The sequence below is a fragment of the Melopsittacus undulatus genome, chromosome 5 (assembly GCF_012275295.1).
Source record: "Melopsittacus undulatus isolate bMelUnd1 chromosome 5, bMelUnd1.mat.Z, whole genome shotgun sequence".
Classification (NCBI taxonomy): domain Eukaryota; kingdom Metazoa; phylum Chordata; class Aves; order Psittaciformes; family Psittaculidae; genus Melopsittacus; species Melopsittacus undulatus.
The window spans coordinates 69426061-69452108 of NC_047531.1; the positions used below are offsets into that span (position 1 = coordinate 69426061).

The 26048-nt window shown below is 36.8% G+C and overlaps 1 protein-coding gene across 1 annotated transcript in view; it reads left to right on the forward strand.

Annotated features, from left to right (window-relative positions):
• Positions 1-26048, forward strand: part of ACSS3 (acyl-CoA synthetase short chain family member 3) — an 82196-nt gene that overhangs the window by 40710 nt on the left and 15438 nt on the right. Inside the window, exons 8-9 of the mRNA XM_034063063.1 lie at positions 6998-7101; positions 23037-23132. Of these exons, the coding sequence (XP_033918954.1) occupies positions 6998-7101; positions 23037-23132 (200 nt within the window). The remainder of the gene's footprint in view (positions 1-6997; positions 7102-23036; positions 23133-26048) is intronic.

The window sequence follows — 26048 nt, forward strand, 5'->3', positions numbered from 1 at the left end:
TCTCTTTACTAAATTCTCTAGTGCAGCATTCAATATCTAGAAGGTGCAGGTGCTAAGAACTGGAGTTCAACAGGTGATTAAATTTCCATTTTAGGAAAATCCTTGCTTTTGGGTGTTACTTAGCTGGACTTTATCATCCAAGCTCAAGTGAATTCTGTCTGGTTCAGTTTGAAATCAGTCTTACTTTTAACTAATTTACTTTATTTATATACTTTCTTCTCTGTTATATGGTGTAGAATCTTTGATACGGGATGTATTTCTGCTACCTGGGCTGACATGCATCCTCTCTAGAGTAAGTAAGCACATGTCCAGGAATGCAGTCACAGAAGAGGTTTCCACCATGGAGTATTTAATTTCTAAAGAATTCTATTTAAAACTGATAAAAGTCAATGTAACTTTTAAAAGTTCTGTTAATAAAGAATATTGCTGATAAGGTACAGAGTTGATAGGCAATGACAGCTTCCAGTATACAAGGGAGTACTTGATTTACAGGAGTAAATTGTATTATAAGCAGGTGTGTGTTCTTTTGAAATGGCATAAGTTAAATAAATTCTGTTAAGAGCTGATGTTGGAGGCATCATTAGCCTCTGCACAGAATCGCATGTGAGGTTTCCAAAGGTTCTAGTGTGTATGCTTCAAACTCTGTGTTGGCTATTGGAGTAAAATCTTGAAATTTCTTTGTCTTTGACACAAAGTGTCTTCTACGTTTTAAACATTGCTCATGCTTAACAGAAGAGATACTCAATTTATAATACTGTAAGATAAAAGCCCTGTTCAAGCATATATTGCTAGAGGATCTAAATGACCAAGTTTTGATAAAACAGTGTTGCTAAGCATGTCTGATCATGTTGCTGCCTGTTGTGTTTGAAAAACAACCTCCAAATTCCATGACCCTCATGTATCTGAGCATATTGTGTTCAGCTTTTAGAATCTGTTCCTACCTTTACAAGCTTAACTCCATAACATCAAGCCATCAACTCTTCCCATGTTTGGATTCACACTTCATCTTTTCATTGACATAATTGTTATGAGCTGGTTAGGTCTGATTTCCAAATGATTGTCAACTGACAGTTTTGCATGGAATGGGGCAACAGCTCCAGTGATCAGTGATAATTTGCAGTTTGTGTCCCATGGCCTACTTGGCTTTCTTGACTTTAAGTTAGTTGTGAATGTTCTGCCATTTTATATAAGAGGATCTAGAGATCTTAGCTTGTTCATCTTATACCACATATTAATCCACTTGCTTTACTAAAAAATAGGAGACTGCATGAAAACTGTGCAGAAAGAAGGAACAGCAAGTAGATTAGAAACTCGCATTTTTTTATCTCATAACATGGGAACAGGAGGATGTGAAATTAAAGTAGCAAATTAAGAAAACTTTTACTGTGAAATGCTTCTTATATAATTGATCTCACGTATACTGCTAGAGGACATGTGACTAAGACCCAGGATTTAGGACAATTGAAGTACATTATGCAGTTCTGTGTGCTACCCATGACTCTGTGCTGCTGTAGATCATGTATGGCCATTCCTACTGGAGTCTTGAGCTGTGCAGCTCTGGTTATTATCCATGTGAACACTCCTGCTTTTGGGCAGTGGTTTGAAGATGTGGCTTCTTTTGTGCTTGGAGTGAAACCAAAATGTACATGCTGTATTGAGCAATTTAGATTGCATCAGAGCCATTATGGACCTTGATCTGTCCCCTGTATCAGATGATACTTCTGAGTCCACTTGTTGGACTCTTGAATATGTCCTAAAAGCTTGATTGCACTGAATTTTGTGCTAGTAATGTAGGTTTGTAGAACAACAGCTTAGGACATATTTAACTGAGAAACCTTAAGATGTTTCTTCTCCATTAATTGCATTGCAGGGATAGATGATTGCAGGAACGGGTGCATTGACATGCTTTGAAGTTTTAAGTGGACTGTCAGAAAAGTAATTCAGTGGGACATTTTGTAACCACTGCCATCTCTCTCTTGCTATACTGTTTGATAGGAGAAAAGAATTCCACAGTTGTTATGCTTCGTTAGGCTTGTGGCACTTTGATATTATTTTTTATAGTTTTGTGCTGTAAATTTGCCAAAGAGCTAATCCCTCTCTTTCTTGCAACATAATGCTCCTCTTAAGCCTGCAGATTATTGAATCTGATTACTAAAGCTGGCAATTCAGAAGAGAGAAATTCTGCTTTTGGCTCAGGGAATAACATGATGTCTTAACTTTTTTGTCGAGTCTTTTAAGTTCTTGCCCTATTTTTAGAACAAAAGCACTTAACAGATTTTTTTTCCAGCAATTTATAAAGGTAATGAATTCATAATTTGATAGCTTACATCATAGCTGGAAAGTTGCGTTTAACATGCCTAATTACAGAACATTCCATATAATGTAAATTGAGCAGTGCTTAACTGGAGTGCCCTACACGTGACATGAGTCTTAAGAAATTTAACAAAATACGTATTTGTGTGTTTTCTTGTACAATATATTGTTTTCTTCTATCGTAAGTTTTGATCTGTGTTTTAACTTCCAGTTAGCTATTAACTGTAATTATCAGCAGCTAAGCAGTAAAGCATGATGACATGTGCTTTACAATAAGAAGCATTCGGTTGCAAGATGTTGATTGGGGTCACACTCATTATAGTCATTGTCTTCTAATGTGGGAGATGTGCTCAGAAAGCAGTTTACCAAAATGATGTAGTATATTTATGAGTACAGAAAACTATGTTTATTTGATACGAAAACTGCTTATACATTTGACCTTCTGCCCTCTATTCCAAGAAAGAAGCCACTCAAAGCCATCTGGGATGTCAGAAAGGAGGATTGGCCAAAACTGTTCTGCAGTTAAAGAAGTTGAATTGTTTAATCTGTATGTTAAAGTTCAACATGGTAACATTTGTTGATGTCTTCTGACTTTCATAAGTGTGTAACTAGATGTGCAGGAAGTTTATTTTCATGTATCAAAGTTACTTTTGTGGCTACCTTTATGATTGTTACTTCTACTTAGTTCACAGAAAAGACCATTCTCAGGTTGTTATATTTAGCTGGTGCAGTGGTCCCTGTGTTGGTGATTAGAGTTCCCAGTATCTTTCTTTGTGGAAGTTTCCTTTCCTGTATTCTAACTATGGACCTGTAAATGGATCTAAAAGACAATCAACTTACCACATTTTTTTAAGTCTAGGCCAAGCATCACTGAAAAAAAACTCAGTTTTATTCCATACGGGTTATCACGCTTTGTGATGTTTCATCCCTTGTTTTACTTACCTTGTCTCCAGATGTAGTTTTACTCTGTGCATTCTCCTGCCTTGCATCTACAGTGAGTAGGACACTAGTTCTTACACTGTGCAAGGCTGCCTTGCATGGGATATGCTTATCCTCTGAAGAGGAATAGAGTGTGAATATTCAAAGTACAGTTTTTCATTTGAGCAGCCTTGTAGGATGTCTGAGAGGTCAAGCTTTATGATCCCTCTTAGAGGTATATCTTAGTTCTGTGGTCAGACAGGCTAATATCTACATTCCTCTTTCTCATTTCTGACACCCTTGAGTTACTTCCTCTGATTTTTCTCATAATTTACTAAATTGCATTCAGGATTTCATCTGTGTAGATGAATCTTGTAGGTTTGTTGGGTTTTCTTCTAAATTGCACATGCCTCTGTTGTGAACTTTGTTTCATGCCCACCCTATCTAAGAATTCTCTTTTTGTGGCCACAAGTCTACAGGTTTTACAAACTCAATGCTGTTTGTGTCCACTGATAAATGACAAGAGTCAAGCCTTTTGTTCAGCAGTTGTCTTCATTCATAATGGACTCTGTGAAGACTTGAAACAAAATATCACTGACATTGATCTTGACTGTGCTGGGGCATGCTGCAATCCTCACAAGGAGACATATTTGGCAAGTATTTTTAATCCCAGATTCTGATGTTGTGCCCCATGAACCTCTGTTCATATTTTAATTAGGCATTTTTTCATCTCAGAAGCCTTGGGGAGTGATAGAGTACTTGGTAGGGTGTCTCTGCAGTTTCTCTTGTCATGACAGGCTATTCAGGAAATGTGAGTATTGATGTACACTTTCACTCCAAGAAAGAGGTCATTTAGAAGTAAACAGAATTCTGATGTGGAGTATGGCTCTGTGTTTGCCTTTTACCTTTCTTCTCTTCCCTCAGTTTTCTGAAGTTTTAAATTGTATCTCTGTGTGAAATGAAAGTTCTGTCTTTGTTGGTAATATGCCAAATAGGGAGGATTTGGGAGAGGAAAGACATGAGACCATCCTCTGTGGATACTACAGAAGGGAAGCAAGTTCTTTGGTCTGTAGTGAAATGGCATGTGCATGGCAGCTCTGGATCCAGAATTCACATTGTACCTCGTGGCAGGATTGCTCCTGGTGGTTACAAACGTGCATTGACATGGCTGAAGTGTTTCAGACTGCCACACCACCCTTCTGGGGAAGGAGGCACAGGTTTTCATTGTGATTTATCTGTGAAATGAAACCAGAAATGTTATGTCTTAAATTTCCCTCTGGTTTAGATTTTATTTCTGAAATAGATGATTTCTGTTTCAAAATCTTGCTTAAATAGGAACAAGTGTGTAGCAAAATAGGAATGTCCAAAACTTTCAGACATTCCTGATTTCCTTTTTCTGAGATGCAGGAACATCCCTTCCAACTTATATTGCAATGACTTAATAGCTGTGTCTATTACCACTTTTTTAAACAGTGGCTTAGTCATATGTTAGTGTTGCTCTAGGGCCTTGGATTTTGTTTCATTTGGTTTTCATTTTGATTTTGTTACATAGAAAATAAACCTTACTCTTTTGAGTCTTTTAGAGATAAATTACTCTCTGAAGTTGCCCTTTGTTCTTTTTGGACTACAGAAGAAGTCTAGAGAACTAGTTCAGCATGGACTTTTTTATTTTCAATAATAAGAGACAAGTAGAATAAAGACCTTGCATTGCTATCAATAAAAATCATGCTGTTACAACACGGACTGTAAAACCAGGTATTTACTAATGGCCATGCACTGAACATAAATCAGCAGTTCATTTGAGTAGAGTTGGCTGTTCATTTTCATCTGTACATCATGAATCTGAATTAGAAGTTGTGTGTCTCTACCTGAAGAGATAGCTTGTTTCTCTGTTGGAGGTATGGTGGCAAGATTGCAAATGATTGTTCTCCTTAGTATCTTACTAGGTGACGGTGTCTGGCCAGTGTCATGAGTATCCATGACAATTAGGATAGAAAAGAATGTTTCAGTTGGAAGGGACCTATACAGTTGTCTAGTCTAGCTGCCTGAGCATTTCAGGGCTGACCAAAATTCAAATCATATTGTTAAGAGCATTTTCCAAGTGCTTCTTAAACACTGACAGGCTTTGGGGCATCAACGACCCCTCTAGAAAGCCTGTTCCAGTATTTGACCACCCTCTCCATAGAGAAATGCTTCCTAATGTCCAGTCTAAACCTCCCTGGCACAGCTTTGAACCATTCCCACATGTCCTATCACTGGATCCCATCCCAGGCATCTCCCTCTCCCCTTTCCTTCCTTAGGAAGCTGGAGAGAGCAGTGAGGTCCTTTTCTCCAAACTAGACAAACCCAAAGTCTTCAGCTGCTCCTCATAGGACATTCCTTTCAGACCTCTCACCAGCTTTGTTGCATATGAGTACCTTAACATCCTTCTTAAATTGTGTTGTACTGAACTGCACATGGTACTCAAGGTGAGGCTGCACCACATGTAATTTAACAGGGTTTTAAACTGCTCATTAGGGAATAAGTGCAGAAAATCTTCTATGACATGAATAAAGGTATGGTGCAATTGTCAGAAAGATCAGGACCTTACTAGCATGCAGTAATACATGGTAATGTCTAGCTTCTGAGTACTGGTAGTCATATTTAAGAAAGCTACCATTGACATAGAGGATCTTATCATTCTAAACAACGCATGAAGTGCGTTTCTGATGCTTAGTAAAGGACAATAAAGTATGACTAAGCATCCAATAAAAGATACTAAGGATGAAGTCTGCCTGTGAGTTTAGTGCTCAGTTATATGTACTACCTATTTTAATAGCACAAACATGCAGCTCACATCTGTCAGAACTGACAGGCATTTCATCTCTTCTCTGCCGAAGTTGTCTGTGGGAATATCCAGTCAAATGAGCTGAAGTATAGAACTGTGATCAGGGACCCCAGGCTACTGAATGTTCTGTTTGGCATTATCCAGTAGGATATATAGCCTGCCTCTCCATAGGAAAATGTTTCTATGTCCCATTAATTTTCCTGAAAACTAATTTCCAAATGCCTACAAAAAGATGACTCAGCAGTTCAAAGAATACTAAAATCTGCTTCAATGGAACATTATTAACAACTTAAAACTAAGAGTTATTCTACAAATATTTCCTTTAGTTCTGTTTATTTCTTTAATAGTTTTTCTGGTATTTTTCTGACATGTTTTGCCTAAAGGATATCTACCTAGGTTCTGTGTACAAAGCATTAAATTACTTTTATTTCCACTGACAGTTGATTGCCTCTGTTCTCCCAAGGCCTTTGCATTCAGAAAATAAAGCTCTCTTACATGATTATTAAGTAGCATAAATTAGTATTACCAAGATTCTAACTTTTACTTACTAGGAAGGAGCTTCCTCCCCTTTTCTCTTTATCTGGGAGCAGAGATACTTATTCTTTTCACATGGTAAAGACAAGGGTTTAATGGAAACAAGTTGCACCTGGGAAGATTCTGACTGGACACAAAAGGGAAATTTTTCACAGTAAGAACAACCAGCCATTGGAATAATCTTCCTGGGGAAGTGGTGGATTTCCCAGTACTGGACACTTTTAAGATACAGCTGGAAAGGGTTTGGGACATCTAGTCTAGGTCATGCATTGCCTAGAAAGTTTGGACTGGTTGAACCTTGAGGTCCCTTCCAACCTGTTTTGCTGTGATTTTGTGATTTACTCAAGTTGTTTTCCTTTCCCCATTCAGATCAAGACATACACTTTCTTTAATTTTCATTTAAAGGTTCAGAATGTTATTTGTAGCTGGTGAGCGCTGTGATGTGGACACACTACAATGGTCAAAAAAGGTCTTTGGAGTACCTGTCTTGGACCACTGGTGGCAAACAGGTGAGTGTTTTAAAATGCCACTTGTAAAATACATTGAGGCAATATTTTCAGACTTGTTTCCCGAGTCTACAGGTAGAACTGTATTTTTATATTGTTTGCATATGTGACTGCTTTGTGACAGAAAATTTGGTATTTAGGGAAGCTTTCAGGTTTAAGTTAAGTTTTTTGCATGTGTATTTTGTGTACCTAAAAAATATGCAGCACAGAGTAGAAGCTTTGATCTTTAATATTGTTCTGTGTGGATCTCATCCAACTTCAATTGATTATTTTGGAATGTCTCCCATTTATTTCACTTGAAGGAGGACTGGATACTTAAATTGTAATGAAGAAGAGTACCAATCTCTGTGTAATTTTGCAAAAGTGCCAGTTGAATTCTGGATTAAGGCTCTATCAAATGTATCTCTCTGTAACTGTGGATTTTCAAATTTTACTGTTACAAAATCAGATTCAGATTTTGCTTCATGCACACATTACTGGTATTGGAGCTAAGGAAGTATATTACAAAAGCTTCCTCCTCCTCTCCCTCCTTCGCTCCCTTCTAAGAATACCTCTTTTCTGTGCATCATTGTTTTGAGATGCAGATTTTCTCTGATCTCTCTCTCTCTAGGGAAAAAAAACATTTTGATTCCTCCATGATGGGTCAGATAGCAGAAATACAAGATTAGGAAAAAAATGGGAAACTCTTTAGCTCCTTTCTATTGTATGTTAGGTAATGGAATCAGTTGAGGAGGTTTCAAATGAATCACTTTTATTAATCCCCCCAATATTAGATATATACTAAGAAAGTCCTGCAAGATAGTAGTGTATTTTTTTATTCAATCTGCTAATTAATTAACATGAGACCTGCATTTTGCTCACTTCTCTATGATCCTAATGATTATAGGCAAGAACAGGCCTGAATAGTGCAGAATGAGCAATTAACTTAAAAAGGCTAAAAGATCAATGTCTTTGCCTACTGAACTGACAGTAAGCAATATTACTGTACATACTTTTACATGTATTTTTATTTGCTGCCTATGCACATATATATATATATAAAATTTCTTATACTTTTGACTTATGCTTAGTGCAAAGTTTTAATGATACCATGTTTACGGAGATGTATCTCAGGTATGGGTAAGAGACCTTAAACAAACATGTGCATGTAATTGTATTTATAGTGTGTAAAGGTAAGACTGTTTGAGAGACTTTCCAAAGGCCACAAACCCTACTCATAGTACAGTATGTTCCTTGATTTTCATATTCACAGTATGCTCTCAAATTAAATTGTAGCAGCCTTCCCTTCTGTCTTTCAGTCACCTCATTTTTAGCAGAATGCAAAGCATATCCCATTAACTGTGAAAAAATAAGCAGTGTCTGTCACTTGGTAAGATATTGTTGAAAGTGGATTTCTATGCTGGAAATTCCCTTTCAATCCAATATTACCCTATTTCAGTACAATTGGTCAAAGCTGTATGCACTAAATGTGAAATATTTTATAGAGGAGATAACTGACTGTTTCACTTCATATTGGAAATATGCAAGATTAATGACTGATGACAGGATAGAGGACCCAAAAATTCAGAAATAGCAATCTTCCAAACTATCTTTAAAATAAAAAATTACTACAAAAAGCACAGAATAAAAACCTCTTATCATTTCCAGCAGGAAGAGATTGAGACAGCTATTTTATGTAGAACTAGTAACTTTTTAAATAGGTGGGTTTTTTTAACAAAATTCAATTCAAAATAACAAAACTATTAAATTTTATGAATTACCTTTTTTTGTAATTAAATTGCAGCTGCAGTTATAAATTGCTGTTTCATTATGCCTGAGATTGAAAGCCTTTGACTTATTGCTAGATATGAAAATACTTTTGATGTTTGATAATCTGCCAGATTGTTACTTCTTCCCCAATCTGAAATTTATCGTCATTCTTCCAAAACAAAGGCATTACAAAACTGTGAGAAATGTTGGCACCTTGATTTTACCTGACTACTCTAGCTCTTATGCAGTTACATCTTAGTTGCTGACTCTTTCAACTGAAGCTAAAGGAAAGGATGATGATGAGGAAAATCGAGTACCAGTATCTGGGTAATTAGTGGTTTTTGTATGATGAGGTAATTTCTATTCCCTTGTTTATGACTCAGAGTAGAGAAAAGATCAGCTTTGTAGAAATGAGAAGCAACTGAGTCATTATTTGGAGATGAAATGTGTATGAGTGAAGGGAAACAAAAAGCTAACAAATGAAAGTATTATAAAATTAAAAGGGAGTGTAAACCACTTTCTGCTTCAGGTTTAGTAAGGTATCTGCAAAGCTCTTGGTCCTTTTGCTGTATATTGAAACTAGAAATAAATGAGTATGGACAAAGAAATGCAGATAGAGTTTTCTTCCATTTTGTCTTTAGAAGATTTATAGTGTGTATGAAATCATTGTGAATTGAAACAGTACTTTGAAACAGAAGAAAGCTTTCATTAGGGGACTTCAAAGCAGGTACACCTGGAAAGCCTGATTGATTAAAACTTAGGTTTGTGTCAATATGCTGTCATGAATAACACTTACTTTAAATGTTAATGTTTGTGTTACAAATATAGTTAGCACGTCTTACAAGCTGTGAAATGTAAATCAGTGAGTGGCAAAGTAATATTTGAGGCAGTAAGGATGCATAAGAACTTTGTTTTCTTTGGAGACATGGCAATGGATGGAAGAATAGTGTTTTCAGATCCTGTGCTCAATCTGTACATGGAGAGAGGATAGTCTTGTTTTGAATTTGTGCAGTGTTTATTTTTCTCTTATTTATATAAAATGACACTTGGCATTTAAATATCATTTTTCATCTTCAGAGTAGTTGTGCAAGCACATGCAATTCTTTTAACACCCCTGTAGAATAAGTAAAATTGATACAGTCTTGCAGACATTAAATTGGGAAAACATTTTGAGACTATCATTGAGGATGTGTAGAAAAATTCAGTTGAAACAGAACTGAAACTGTAAATTCAGTGATAAAATTCTACATGTACAAAAAGTCAGTCAAGAGACAGGTTTCCATAAAACTTTTTTGATCATGTACTGCGGGAAGTGAAGTTACAGAGCATGCAAGTGTAGGAGGCATAAATTGGAAATATTTGCTATGTCCTGAGTGTGAGCAGGCAGACCTATGAGAAGATTGTCCGTGTTTTTTGTTTTCATAGAAATAGCTACCTTATCCAGTAAGGAATGGGTGTCTGCAGCAGGAGTAGGACAAAAAAAATCAGGCAGTGCTTACTACATTTGCTACATTATGGCTGCTGAAAAAGAAGGTTGTAGTAGGTGCACATTGTAATGAGATCTTGGATACTCTGTGACATAGTATGATTAAATCTACTATTAGGAATTCCCCAAGTTCTGTTGCACAATTAATTAATGTACTATTGCTTTCAAAATTGTTCTTGTTCCTTCCCTGGGTCTTAACTTGAAAACCTGCAAATGTTATGATGGTAATATTTTTATTAAGACATACATTTATTGTGTAATTCCACATAGGACTAATAGTTATACAAATCTTATATTACAACTGTACAAGCAACTATCATTGAATTCAGTGTAAAAAATATGAATCATAAGTAAGTGTACATACTGTAATATACTTCAGTTAACTACTTCCTACTGCAATCATGTATGGGGAAGAGTTTATTAATCTGGTCTCCAAGCAGCATGACATGTTCTCCAGTCTTCAGTTTCTGTTGTGTTGTCCTGGAGATGTTCTGCAGAATCTTCTGCAGATTTTGCAAAAACATGGATTTTGCAGCTGAATTGTTAGCTAATCTTTCCAGGTTTCCACTACATAACTGTTCTTTAGGTGAATTGCCTTGTCAGTGTAGACCTCTATCTCCCCACATTTGACAATTGGATTACAGATTTTGTTCTTTGATAATTTCATGCTTTGTCACATTCAGAACCATGGAGATCAATCCAGTGCATTGCTTTAATATGGTGACATTTTCAGATGAAGAGGCAGCAGGAAAGGTAAACTAAACAAAGAAACAAAGAGTGGCTGTTCTATTTGTAGTAATTAAAGTAAGGATTTTTTTGTTTGTTTGTTTTGTTGTTTTTTTTGAGAGCCAAAAATTCAGTTCTGAACTCATGGAGCACAAGAGTCTGGAGCTGAGATGAAAGATGCGTAACAAATTTCTTTTGAAGTCCAGGCTCCTGGTCTAGGTTGCCAGGTGGTGCCTCAGTGTAGATGCAGTTCATGCTTTTTAAAGACATGTGTATCCTGTAAATACTAGGACCATATTTTTTATTATTGGAAGCTGATATCCAGCAGAGCAGTTCTACAGAAGTGGGAATTACTCTGCAGAAACTTAAGCAGCTCCACAGCCCTGAATTACAGAATCCTCTGAGCATAATTTTCTGGATAAATGAACTTACAACAGGTATTCATGTAGAATAGGAGGTGAAAAGTGGTCATTTATCATGTCTCTACCTGGGGGCTTGCATTCTCTCCTTTAAGTGTATGAACATGGATAATTTCAGTCATTGTTTGTTGTTTAGTAATCAGACTTGTGAACATGTGAACTGAGTGTCATTAGTTACAGTAGCTTGTCATTCCTTCAATGTCATGTTAGGACATCCTGTTTAAATAAGTTTTTGGTTGTCTTTATTGGAGGAGAGAGAGGAGGAAATTCTTTTAGGGGCCATGGACATTGCCAATGCAGAGACTGAGCTTTCAGTAGTGTGTAGCTGTCTAATTTTGTACAATGCCCTCTATCATTAGCTTCAGAAAAATGAAAAAGAACAGAACTTTTACATATTTATTTTGTCTGTCTGGTCAACCTGTGTCAGAATCCAGGAGCACTTTCCTAATGATTCCTGATGATTGGCTTCCCTCTTGAGGTTGGAGTAATTACAGTCCTTGCAATTTTTATCTTACAATAATTTCACTTAAAAGAGTGACATGGATTTAAATTAGGATTTGACACTCATATTTTCTAATAAGCCAAGTAATTTGGGCTAAATTGCTTTGAGGGATCCAACCTGTCTCTTAAACCTGTGAAAAGCAGTTGTGCCTCTCTTTTGCAGTATTCAAGTACTACCACTCAGATGTGAGGGAAGAATGAGGAAATATGCCTCTCCTCTTGTGGAGCATTGGATCCCTCAATCTGTGTGTACATCCCAGAAATGTGCTATAGTTGCAGAGAAAAAATACCCACAGCATCACTGTCCTTCCACCCAACCTTTTTTGGTGTTGTTCCTAAAGGTGTTTCATTATGATGTAAACTGTTTGGGCCTTTGGATGTGCAGTCCCATCGAACATCAGACTTACATAAGTTTCTTAAATGAGTGTGTATTTGGAAATGTGATAAAATTGCTTATTTGTGAAAACCTTACTTAGGAGCACTCTGTTTCTGGGAGGGTAAGGAGGAGAGGGAAACATTGAAAACTGCTGGTGCTCAGAACTGGGCATTTGATTGGTGTAATCCTTGTTAATCTAATGGTAAAATACTGAATTACTGCACTCATGCTAATGCAGTTTAGCATCTCCATCATATATGATGCGTGACATGAGTTAGTAAAATGGCTTCTCTACTGTGTTGCCTCTGTACATTTTCAGTCTTAGTCATCTGTACTCATCTTCCAGTCTTAAACTTTCATGAGTTTTCTCTGCAGAGCCCATGTGAAGATGATTCTCCTTTAGAAATTTAGGCAGTAGCTGCTTAGCTGAGAAGGTGTTTTACAGAAATGTCTTGGTTATTACTACATACTGCTTATGTAGGTGTTGGATGTGAAAGAATGCATGACTGGATTATATACATATTCTCTAAGACGTTTTCACTTTGAAGGAATCATTACAGGTGCATAGGTTTATTATGATTTTCAGTGCTGTTCATTGTGTCCTCCATTTCATGTAGTGTGTTTTCTCCTCTAAGAATGTTTATCTTTTGACATTTATTTCAGATGTGCATTTGACATGGCTTTCAGTTCTCACATGCAGTTTGGGAAATTTGTCATATTGTAAAGATTGTACTGTGTTGGAGATGGCAAGAGTTTTGTTGTTTGAAAAACAGATGGATCCCTTTTGTTTTTATTTCTGGAGTTGGTTGCAGTGTGGGCTTGTTTAAGTCAGTAAGCACAATAGTTTCTTCTAGTGAAAAGAAAAATCTCTGTTCTTTAAATTGCTGAGAAGGTTCTCTTTTTCTCCTGACTGTACTCTTGTCAGCACCTCCTATGTTGGTAAAAAATCAGTATTCGCTCTGCCAATGCCACTCTGTCCAATTTGCGCTGACATTTTCTAACTTAGAATTGATAGTGTGGATGTATTAAGCTTTTCTGTTCCCATTTGACTTCAGTTTCTCAGTGGTTATTAATCTTAGTCTTTCCAAATGCAGCTGGGCACATGCATTAATATGAATGAAGCATTATAGATGTTTTCCTCCTTTTTAAAATTTCATTGATGTGGTGTAGATGACTGAAAATAAAGGAACTGTAAAGCAGTCTGAAGTTATGGAGTTCAGCCATCAACAATGTTTAGTGTGCACTGAATAAGCAAATGAAGAAGAAGAAGAGGGGACACCATTAGGAATGGGTATGCTAAATACAAATAGAGCAGTCTCATCTACCTGAGGGAGACAAGCTATGACAGCTTCTCCAGTCTATGTGTTTGTGAAATTGTTACAGGTTGCTGATCTCCTTCTCGTCACATGGCAACTGCTTTTTTTCACTGCTCATGAATAAAGAGAATAAAGTCCTCATTAGTGTAAAGTCGATGATTTTCCTGCTGATTTAAGGACAGAAGAGCTAGTAATAAGCTGCACAGATCTGGTGCATGGAAGAAATGAACCTTTGCAGGATTCAGGGTTGCCCAGTAAAGGCAGAAAGAGAACAGGAGTTTCTAAAATGTTAGACACTGATAAATAAAAAATATGTGAGTTACTAGTAATTTTATCTGTCTTTTCCATCTTGGCACTGTCACTATCCACACAATATATTAAGACACCCCAAAATGATTAAACAGTAAATGGTTAGCACTGAGATGTGTAATTACTTTTTATAACCTCCATTTATCTCTTAGAATTCCATCATGTCTCAGTTATGATGTTACAGTAGGAGGAAAATAAAAAGTTGAAGTTAATTTTTAGTCTGAAAATATAATTCAGTGCATTGCCCAACTTAATAAATCTTTAAACATACCATGTGACATCTTCAAAAAAAGGCCAGAAAACTTTCTATTGTCCTCTGGTTATCTTGACTGTCATTTTGATTTAGGCAACTTATGAGATGTACATTATAAACTACCATTTGTAGGCAAAAGAGCCTGGTATTCTTACAAAAAGAATGCATAAACTTCTGGAGCTTTATGACTAGCTTGTCAAACTGTGATAGCTGAACTTACTTTCTTCTTTGGATTTACTATTTGTCACGGCCCACCAACCTGTAACTAACTAGTTAGATCTTCTTTATGGTTAAATTTTATACATTTATTCTGGAGATTTTATTTGGATATGCTTTGAAATATTCAGAGGACTTCTGTACATGTACATTAGCACAAGTAGGATGCTTTCTGTGTTTGGGTAATGTTGTGAAAGGGAGCCTTGAGGGAATTTTACTGGGTTTGGCAGTTGATTTTGTTTTCAAATGAGTGGATTGAATATAGCAATAGGGTTGCACAAGCAGTATTAAGCCTTCACAAGTGTAAGATGTAATCATGGTAATAGATGCTTTATTTCTAAAAGTACTTTAAAGCATTAAAAATACTTAAAGAATTGCTGGTTTCTTTTCTGATGTTAATATCTAAGAATAAGCATGCAAAGTCAAGTACTTTAGAAAATAGTTTAATTTATAAGCAAAATGGATTTTATTTTGGGGTTCAGGCTTCAGATTTTCAGATACCTTTAGCTTATTTTGTGATTTATTTTATTCCTCACTGTGCTTCTGTACATTCACAAGAAATGAGGGAAATGCTCTGCTTCTGCCTAGCTGTACTCAGCTGTTCTTGTACATGTATCAACATAGCTTCACAGTCAAGATAATACTAACAGTCCTAGATAGCACAAACAAGCTTGAAACTGTCATTCTCAGTGCTGTATATGGGCATAATAATATGAGAATGCTTGCCCATTTATTTGGATATGAATATACTTAAATTTGTGCAACACAATACAATGCAGTGTTTGCTTTTAAAGATACAAAATAGTGTCCCAGCTGAGGTGGGAGACATTGGTTGATACCACTGCAGGTTGGGATTTGATATAAAGTTAAACCAACAGAGTAACTACGTACATGAATTTTCAGATAGTTATTTGTGGCTAGAGCTCTGTTTAAGAAAAGTGGCCTGGCTTATGAAAGCACTTACATGTGTACCTGAGTTGCAGCTGGCATTTAAAACGTAAAGCGATATCCTAAGGTATGACTTAGACTACATTGACAAATTGATTGCAGAGGAAGAAGTACTTGTGATACTATTTAAATGAAACATACAGATATAAATAGCTCAGCAGTGGTGGTGTGTAATGTGTGTGATTTATGAATGGTCAGCTTAGTGTAACTATGAGTGAAAAATGGAGTGGAGCATTCTTCCTTCATCACTGGCACTGCCTTTGTGCCCCTGGTCTTAGGCCAGTCCTACCGTGCATGTCGCCACATGGCAAGCAGGATCAGAGCATTGATTTAGGCAAAAACTAAACTGGCTGAAAAAAGATTTCTTTTTTATCAGTTCAATCTAACTCAATGTAAAAATGAGGGAAGAAGGAACATGGGAATGTCCAGCCAAGGTGTTGAAGAATAATGAGGCTCCACAATTACCTTCACTGATGTGCATTTAAATTAGCTTAAGTCAACTGTGCAGTGTCCAGTTGTGCGTTTTAATTACAAAAGCATCCTTCTTCATATAATGGATAATGAAAATGAATATGGCTGTCACATCATTGTCCCTTTTAGCTACTGCCTGTGCTGTCTTTCAGACAGTAAGCACTTTCTGTGGTGTCCATAGTGTATGGCCCTGCTGTTGACTGAGCACTCTTGTTGCTAGTGTACAATAAAGAATATAGAGAATAAGGAGAGCTTCAAGTGGAAGTGAATACTGAACAGCAAGAAGTCATAACCAGAAAAAAAGCAAATAAGCAGATTTTTGTGCAGCCCTCTGGTCCTGCTGTACGAATATGTCTGTACTGGAGAATCTGTTTAATTAATGGATATTTCTGGTTTTGTTTGTAACCCTTTAAAATATTGTTTGGTTTATTTCCTGTTTATATCGCTTTTCTGTGTTTTCTGAGTCAAGTTTCTACATTACAGTTGCTGAGTAACAAAAGTTAAGCAGTTGAGTAGAGGTTTTTCAAGGCTCTGCGTAGAATTTAAGTGAGAAAGGTCAAATTTAATTTCATGGGGGTGAAGAAGAGGTAAAAACCACTTGTTTTTCCATGAGGCTTAAAGGTAACTTGTAGAAGTTTTACATTCTGTTCTATAGAGAGATGGACAAATGTGTTTTGCAGCCATCCCATCAAGGTAATAATTTGTTCTGATCTTCCAAATGAATGTAATCTAAATTGCAAGCAGCATGATGGACAAGGTCATGTTTCAGATGTGGTAATCTCTCTAAATAATATTTGAGAAAGAATACCTTAACTTAAATTTTTTCCAGTTGGTTTACCTGCATATTCTCTACCTTAGCTTCACTTAAGTTTGTAAGAAGTTGATAAACTGCTTGTAAAACAAGTTCTTGAATAGAAATCATTCAACTTGCAAACCTCACTTGAACTTTGATGCTTCTTGTGGATTTTGCAAAGATAAACCACTGCTACTTACCATATTTTGGCATTCTGTATGCTCCTGGTATTTATTGTGTTGAAACTGCATATGCTTAACTCACAGGAAGGTTAAGTTAAGAATGCAATCAGGTGGAGGAAAAATAAATGATAATTGCCATCACTGTTCAAAAAATTTTCTGCTGCATCCTTCATACTCCTCAGAAATAAGGGGTGAAGTGAGCTACCAAACAGTGCATGGGGTTTTGAAGTTGCACTACTAGCCAGCAAAGCCTTTCACAGTTTAGGATGACAGATTGTCTTTAATCTAACCTAATTGTGCATAATGTGTGACTTGGATTTAATTTCACACTTGCTTTCTGACAGTTGGAAAAACTGAATCAGGGGATCCTTAAGAATTTACAGTTCTCCAGATTCTTTAGTCACTGTTGTTTTCTTGTGGCTCTGCCCGCTTTTTTTTGTTAGTTTGCTGCATTACCCTGCTAGATGTATTAGAATATCAGAATTTTAGTGAATATAAGGTGTCATTAAATTTTACTGCCTTTGACAACAGACTTAAGCAAAAGGAAGAGAAAATGAATAAAATGGATGGGGAAATTAATGGTATAAATATGATAGAATTGAACAGTAATTTTCACTAGACTTACTCTTAGAAGATGGTAAAAGTCATGACATATCAACATATACTAGCAGTGTAGCTGCAGTTATAACCATGGACTTTTATGGCAGTCTGCCAGCTGACAGCCCAGCATCACACATCACATTGCATTGGGATTATCCAACCTGTTCTCCTCTGTGCCTTCTGATGCAGTGGATTATAGTGTCTGGGTGTCATCTCCTTATTTTGGTGTTGATGAATAATTAGTGTCAGGGTATTTGTAATTAAATAGCCAGCACTAGTCATGTGTACTTGGTCTTTCTAAGGAAGACATTAATACTGTATCATGTCTCATGTGCCACCCTGGTGCTTTGCAGAGAACGGAGATCTCTTCCTTGGAAGAGATGGAGAAAACTTCATGGCAAAATTATACAATGGATAATTTGGACTCCTTGCTGAAACCATGGCATGGCTGTACTGTACAGAGGCTAAAACAATTATCTGAAATTAGCTTCCAAGACAAGAAAGCATAAGACTAAATTGGTGCTTGAGCCACCAGCCTGCAGCATGGCTGTCTAGACAGAATTTATTAGGGTTAACAGTGCTAAATCACAAGTTGTGAGTGAGGCTACCTACCAGTAGTGCAGTCAGAGACTTAGAAACCTGTTTAACAATGAAGAACTGCATGGGAAACTGACTTCTTTGCAGTGATATGCTGGAGGGTGAGGGAAATGAGGTCTGTATGAATACCTGATGATCTGCGCCCTGAATCTTCAGGACTCTCCCCGTACATATTATTTCTGTGATGTGTTACATTTGGTTTCATTATAAGGAATATATTATAAGGAAGCAGTATTGTATGCTGTGGTGCAGATTTTGAATAGTATAACTCGTCTGGTACTGTGGTTTTCTGTTCCTGGATGCCCAATAGCTGTTGCCAGACTGGAAAGCATGTTGATGTTACTTTATTGAAGTCTTAATTTCATTTTTTCTGGCATAATTAAAATGATCACAGTGTGGAGGGAGAAAGTGGCAAGGAGTCTTTCCAGATCTGCATTCTTGCTCTGTGGTGCCTAAGGTTTCTCCCTTCCATAGACCCTACTCTCCAGTTTATCAGTGCTGTCTTCTGCTGTAGTAACTTCTTCAATTCCCCTCAACCAAAATGACAGCTTTGCTAGGAGAATGGCTCAAAACAGCACTGCCATACTGAGAACTTAGTGTTATTAATGTGTATGTTAACATATGACAATTGCTCCTTTTTCTTCTCTTTTTTTGTCTCCTCCTATATAACAGTTTCCCACTTCTTTTGCATGTTTCCAGTGTCTATCTATGCATCCTAAGAAATTCAAAGCAGACAGCCTTACATTACTCATTTAGTGCAACCCAAACTCAAATACTAATATCAGAATGCAGTGTGTTTTCCCTAAGTACATCCTGCCAGAAAATAAAGTATTTCAGCAGCGTGACAGTCTATTATGTTGAGGAACATGAGACAGTCTAGAAATTATAATGTAGCAGGGCATTTTTCGTATTTAAATTCCTGGGTCATTTCAAAACTGTTTATTTTGATTGAACTTGACTGTTGACTGAATGAGCAAGACAGTTTTGAGCACAGAATCTACTAGCTGTTGCTCTGCATCATTTGGTAGGGCACAGCTTCTGCAAGTCAGGCACATGGGTAGGTGAAAGATCTCTGATGAATAAACTCAGGCAGTACTAGTTACTTGTGAGAGAGTGCACTTTTTTGCTTCTGCATCAGCAGCATCTTCTCTGACACAGGAATTGCTTTCTTGGCTCAAATGCAACACAAATGCCTGTATCGGACTATTAATTAGCTGTCCAGTATATCTCAATAACATTTCAATATCTTTAAAATAATATCTTTCACTTAAATGTAGAGTGGGACAAAACGAAGACTTGGTCACATCTTTGAATTTCAAGGGCTATTTCTTTACATCAGCCCTTATCCTGAAAGTAAAAACATAATGAGGGACTTGAGACACTTTAACAGCTATGATTTTGAAATGATCTCTCACTAATTCTCTTTTCCATGTTTCAGTAAAGTGCTTTTTGTTATTCTCAGATGTACATTTATTCCATTATAACTTAGAGCAGATGCTGAATGTAGCTACCAGACTAGTTACGAAACATTGGTCTTCTACATAGCTGTTTCATTGTCACATTGTAAGGTGTTACACAGAGAAGAAATTTCTTTTATGATACAGGTGTCCCTGAAAAGCCTTCCACAGGTGGAGGGTGAGCTAAGTTACTGTAGTGAGTGGAGGGTTAGCACCTAAATGCTTGACAGGAAGACAGTTTTACTGTTCTGTTCTGGATATTAAAAACGTTGGGTAAAGACTTCGGGATTAGTGATCTATCTAGACACTGTATATTAATTTCAGTGAATCTATGACTATAAGCGAGTGTCAGGTTGGGGATGTCCATTTGTACATTCAGAAGCCTGCTGTAAGGGGTAGGTGGAATGCAATGTCCATTTGACAAGCATCTGCGTACAGGTCCTGACTTGAATTTTAAAGAAATGAACCTTAATTGAAACCAAAGATTCTTAATCAATTTTATTTATTGGAAATACATAAAAGGGCCAGACAGTACTTGTATTACACACAATTGGTAAAGGATATTTCTCATCAGTACTTACTTTTTTGTATTCTTCTGAACAGTGATTACTCTTCAGCAGGATTTTGAATTGAATTCTGCTTTCAAGTCAGACCGTTTTTTCTGTGGTTAAAAAATCCTCTCCTAGAAGGGAGTTGCTGTTTCGTGATAGTTTTGGGAAATTGATATTTCAATCCAGTATCCTGTTGGGAAGATACATTAGATTTCCCAAGACATGTACAGCACAAAGATTCCTGTCATCGTTTGACAGTACTCCTTTGTGCTCCTGCATTGTATGGGAATCTTTAGCATTTGGGAACTGTTAACTGAACACAAAGAGGAGATGCTTTTGGGATTCCCTCTCTGAATTAATATCTGGTCAAGTACAGAGAAATTTAATTTTTTTCATGTGTCTTAGAAGTCTTATTGACCCATGGGAACTGAATGTACAGCTCGGAGATTAGAGCACTGGGTACATATGAAAATGATATATCCACTGGTAACTGAGAAAATAATAGAAGAAATAGCAATTAGAGAGCTATTCACAAAGTTTTAGAACTTGTGGTTCTTGTTTAGAATAAGCGGATTTTCATTCAGTCTTATTCACCATTATCAAAAAAGCAGGGACAGATACAGACAAATTAGTATGATGAAGTTGCCTTTCTAGTTTCTGTTGTTTTCATTAGCTGTGTATCAGAGAGTCAAACAATCAAAACTAATTTTCAGATATTTCAGATTCTCTCTCTTCCCTCAGGGTTTTTTGGTTGAGCACTCTTGATTAGAAATATTTGTCAATTCCCAGTTCATGCAGATCTCATGGGTGTGTCAGGTTAACAGTGATGCTCTGTTCCCTACTTCTTGGTAGCAAACCTAACTACTATGTTTTAGTGATAGAACACCTTTCTCACCTGTTCTGTTAGATGGCATTTAGCTCTTGCCCTCTGTGCTACCACTTCTTCTCCTCCTAACACAGTCAAAAAAAGAAACTGTCCCCTCCACTGTCTTTTCCAGTTCACCATTCTCTAAGAAAAAAAAACATTTTTCATTATGTTCTGGGGAGAAGTGGAAAAAAGTCTTCAGTCCAGATACTGTGTAGAAAATGAAGCTTCCGAACTGTTGAGTAATTTTCAAGTTTCTTTTCCTGCAACTTTCAGTGTGATCAGAGATGGGACATGTTAGATTATTTTGATATTGTGTCACCACTGTAATTGTAGCTTGGGTGTTCTGCTTGTTGGAATAGAAGATCAGGATCTGTGATTGTGTGGGAAATGTGCATCACATAAAAGAAGGAACAGGGAAAGATGGAGAAACAAGTAAGCAAACCTTTTAGCCTGTCTTTATTAGAATTGAGGCTTGTTAATTCTCCTTCTGTGTCCCACAGCTGGTGTTAGGCCCTAGCTTAAATATGCTGTTAATGCTAATTTTCAGCTATTCATTAACACCTAATGTAAAACCACCACAAGTTTCTGTAATTTTGATTTTGTTCCTGCTTTTTTTAGCACTTGACAGTCATTTAACAACTCCTGAAGTGGCAGACAAATGCTGTGGAAGCTTAGAAAATTCACAGCAACAACAACTGTAATTTCCTAATGCAAGAGAACTAAAACCAGTTTTGACCATACTTATCAGATATAAATATAGAGCTGAAGACAAACCCACTTTGTTGAGGTGATACTTGAGGGTGGTGTAGACTGAATCCCAGGCCAAGTAACCTGAGACTTGGGACATCCCCAGAATCATAAAGCCACATTTTTAAAGTAATAGTATCATATTGTGCTCCTTCTAATATTTACAACCACCTACACTTTGTTTTCTGTGTCTCAGACTTACAGCAGCGTTAAAAGTAATTTTTATAGATTTTTTTTCCTTTGAGAAAAAGAGAAAATATCAACTCATGTTTTGTTGTTGGTTTTTTGGTTTTTTTTTTTTTTTCAAATTTAAACTCTGTTACATGACTTGATAGTTTTTATTCCTTTTCTATAATAGCAAGTCTTGTAGTATAAAAATGTTGTGTGAAACTGAGTTTTCTTAAGAAAAAGAGGAAGGTGAGGAGGAAGGAATTTCTAGCTGCCTAATTGTGAGGATAATTAGGAAGGCAAAAACATTCTAGGGGATATTTGTGCTGTCTCATTTGGAAACTTCGAATGAAGTATTTTATGCTGGTGCTTCAGAGGGGATTCCAGACCTGCCTTCCATCCAGGGTGTCCTGGTTTCAGCAGTAGCAGTCATTTTTTCTCCTTCTTAGTAGCTGGTGCAGTGATGTGTTTTTAACTTTCGACCTGGGAACAGCACTGATAACACCAATGTTTTTAGTTGTTGCTCAGTAGTGTTTAGTCTGACCAAGGACTGTCTGAGTCTCATGCTCTGCCAGGGAGGAGGGGAAGCTGGGAGGAAGGAGAGACAGGACACCTGACCCAAACTAGCCAAAGAGATATTCCATACCACAGCACATCATGCCCAGGATCTAAACTGGGAGTTATCCAGAAGGGCTGGCTCACTGCATGATCAGTCTGCGTATTGGTGAGTGGTACTGTATTCTCTTCCCTTGTTATTTCCCTTATCATTATTATTATTGGTGGTAGCAGGAGTGGTTTGTGTTACACCTTAGTTACTGGACTGCTCTTATCTCAATCCGTGGGAGTTACATTCTTTCATTCTCCTCCCCATCCCCCTGGGAGGGGGGCTGGGGGGAGAGGAAGAAAGGCAGGGAGTGAGTGAGAGGACTGCGTGGTTCTGATTTACAGCCTGGGCTTAAACCACAACACTGACCTATTTCTATATGGGTTGAGAAATGTTCCATTTTGAAGAATGCAAATTTTTGTGATGGACTTACATTCATTAGATAACACATAAAAGCTCCTGAATTCTGAAACTTCCATTATTTGTCTGAGATTTTTTTTAATCTATTATTTTGATGTGCTGATGTAGAAGGCAAAACTTAACCAATAAATGCTTAATGAGACTAAGTACAATCTTAACAATACCTGTGTTCTCTTGACAGAATCTGGTTCTCCAATTACTGCTTCCTGTATTGGTTTAGGGAACTCTACAACACCTCCACCCGGACAGTCAGGAAAACCAGTGCCAGGATACAATGGTAAGACTGTGCTAAACTTGCTAGTAGAAAAGGTTATTACTTATATTCCTAAGTGAATTCTCTTTAATTTTCATACCTTGGAAAGAAAGCAAATTAGAGTCTTTTTAACACATTTTCTTCCTTCCTGTAACAGGAACCTCTGCTTTTTGTGTGTTGTGGAATATGATTGTGAAGAAGAAATTCAGAGTTATGTTCAAGAAAATTGACTAACTACTCCTGCCTTTATTATATATTCTATATCCTTCTGTGCTGGATATAACGTAGACATGAAAAAAATTCTGTGCTTCAAGGCTTTATTTACAGTTGCACTGTTTTAAATGAGAGCAGCACTAAAAATACTATTGGCAAGTAAGGAAGATAAAAGTAATAACTATTGGCAAAAGAGGAAATGATAATTAGACAAATAATTGCTATAACTTGGACTTTGAGTATTCTGTTACACCTGTATTTTCAATTTTCACAACCTACATAGTTTTGCTTTGGGAGATGTACATGAAATAATTATGTCTCAGAGACACATCAATTAGATTGATTAGGTTTTAATCAATTAGATTAATTAGATTTTAAATTCTTTACTGTTGAGGGTGGAGAGGCATTTGAACAGGTTGTCCAAGCAGGTTGTGAATGCTTCATCCCTGGCAGTGTTCAAGGTCAGGTTGGATAGGGCTTAGAGCCATCTGATCTAGTGTGAGGTGTCCCTGCCCATGGCGGGGGGTTGGAAATAGATGATCTGCAGTTCCTTTCCAACCTGAACCATTCTATGGTTCTATGATTTTCTTTTGGCTGTACAATTTTATATGAGAATTATTCTGAAAAGCATAAGGAAAATTCTTACTGAGATCTGTCTCCTCCACAAACAAGTCTTGGTGAGCTAGTAAGAAGCTTGGCAAGGTGATAAATCTATTTGAACTCATCTCATAGTTTTTCAAAAAAATCAAACTCAGTTTTCTGTGGGTTTTTTTGTATAGGTACATATAATACAGGGCTCATATTTACTAGAGTTTTAACGACATTATTTTTCAGTACTTGTGGAACATTTTTATTTCCAGGTGGGAGATATGGTAGGCTATGGACGAACGTTAAAAGGAGGACCTCTTATTGTCTGGAAGGTATTTGTATTCAGAGGGTTCAGCTACAGGATTAAGAATTGAAAAATATTTTCTTACCTAGGATCCCTGTTTTTTAACAGTTTTTAATAATTATTTGATGTCCAAAAAATAATTGCATTAGAAATCAAACCATCTTCAGGAAAAGCCCTCACATCTTTGGGCAGAAAGAGCTAAGCTGTGTTTTTTTCTAAATACATGCAAGTGAAAATAAACATTAAAGAAAATACTAATTTTCAGCAGCTCTGGGTTCTGGCATTTATAGTTATGGTATAAAGACAAGCAATAGCTTAAAAACAACATTAAAAAACCACAGCCATCAAGTTTGTCCACAGTTGTAATAAATGGGGAAGAGCAGAAGAATGTAATTGCATTGCATGTGCTATCAGATGATAGGCCCAGAATAAAGTATGAATAGCAAGAATATAAGCATTTCCTACAAATTCTTTTGAACGCTGGGCATAGTGTAATTGAAGAATTTCTTTAAATAGAATGGAGGAAATGCCTTTAGCATGCCCTAAACCTGAAACATGAGAATAGCACTAAAATTCATTAAAGCTTTATGAAAAACTTTACTTCTTTCAGGCCAATTATGTCCTGTAATGCAGCCATTTATAAAGCAGTGGATCAGTATTGGCAGCTTTCTTGCTGTCACCCACTTCTGTTTCGATATTGTTTTGCTGCTGTTACTATGTTAATTGCAAGAGATCCTCATGCCCTTTAGGAACTGGATTGTGTATTTTTAGATTGTACATGCAACTGTTAATGGTTTTGAACATCACTATGTTGTATTTCTAGCTCTGTTGTCTTAAATCAGACATTATGTTGTACTTTATTTTTTATCTACTTGATGTCTTACCAGATAATTTAATTGCATTGTTTTCAAACTGAGACAACACCACATTTTGAAGAATTAAGTCAGTTCTTCAGTAATTCAGGGGTGAGCAGTAGATCTCCCTTCCCCAAATTTTTGTCTATTGAAATACACTACTTGCAAGAAGGACAGTAAATGTATGATTGTTTGTACTAATTTAGATCCAGCTGAACATTGCTTTCTTTGCTTGGGCAGATTTCAAAAAGCATTATTTTAAATCAATGTCTGTTGAGTCTGACGAAACCTTCTCTCTGCTTTTCCATGGTTTAGTCATTTCACTTTATTTAATTCCATTTACCAAGTTGCTATCTGTCATTCTTTCCTTATACCTGCACCTTCAGATGCAATGGTTGTAGTAGATTTCCCAGATGACTGCAGGGAAGAGGCAGTTTCAGGTGGTTTTCCTCAGAAACCTCAGTATCAGGGAACGATGCTTCCACTGAAAGTGATGGGCCAGTGTCATCCAGGGAAAGGGCTTCATTGGAAGGTCTGGACTCTTTGCTGTACTCTGGCATTACCCTGCTGTGCAGCTCTGGGAGGTTCATTAGCTACTTTCCCTCTGTGCTAGATTAGAATAAGCCGTGTGAGCTGGGGAGTATTTTTCTGGGCCTCTAGACATATTACTGCTAATGGTATTTCTCATATTAACTGGGTTAGCCTCCAGTAATCTTAGTTGTTTCCTACTCATGTTACATGCACGGTTTTTTCCTGTATTGTCACGTATCTTAATGGTCCTTTGCTATTTGGAAGTTTAAATTTTCCGCTGTGAAGGTGTCATTTGATTTTCACTTCTCAGTTTTTCCCTTTTGGATCTTTGTGCTATTTCTGCTCCCAAAGTGCAGTATTATTTAAGACTTTTTGTACTTAAGGTTCAGTGTTAATAAGGTTAAAAGATTATCCATTTTGGCATTCCCAAATTACTTAATTCCTTTTGTT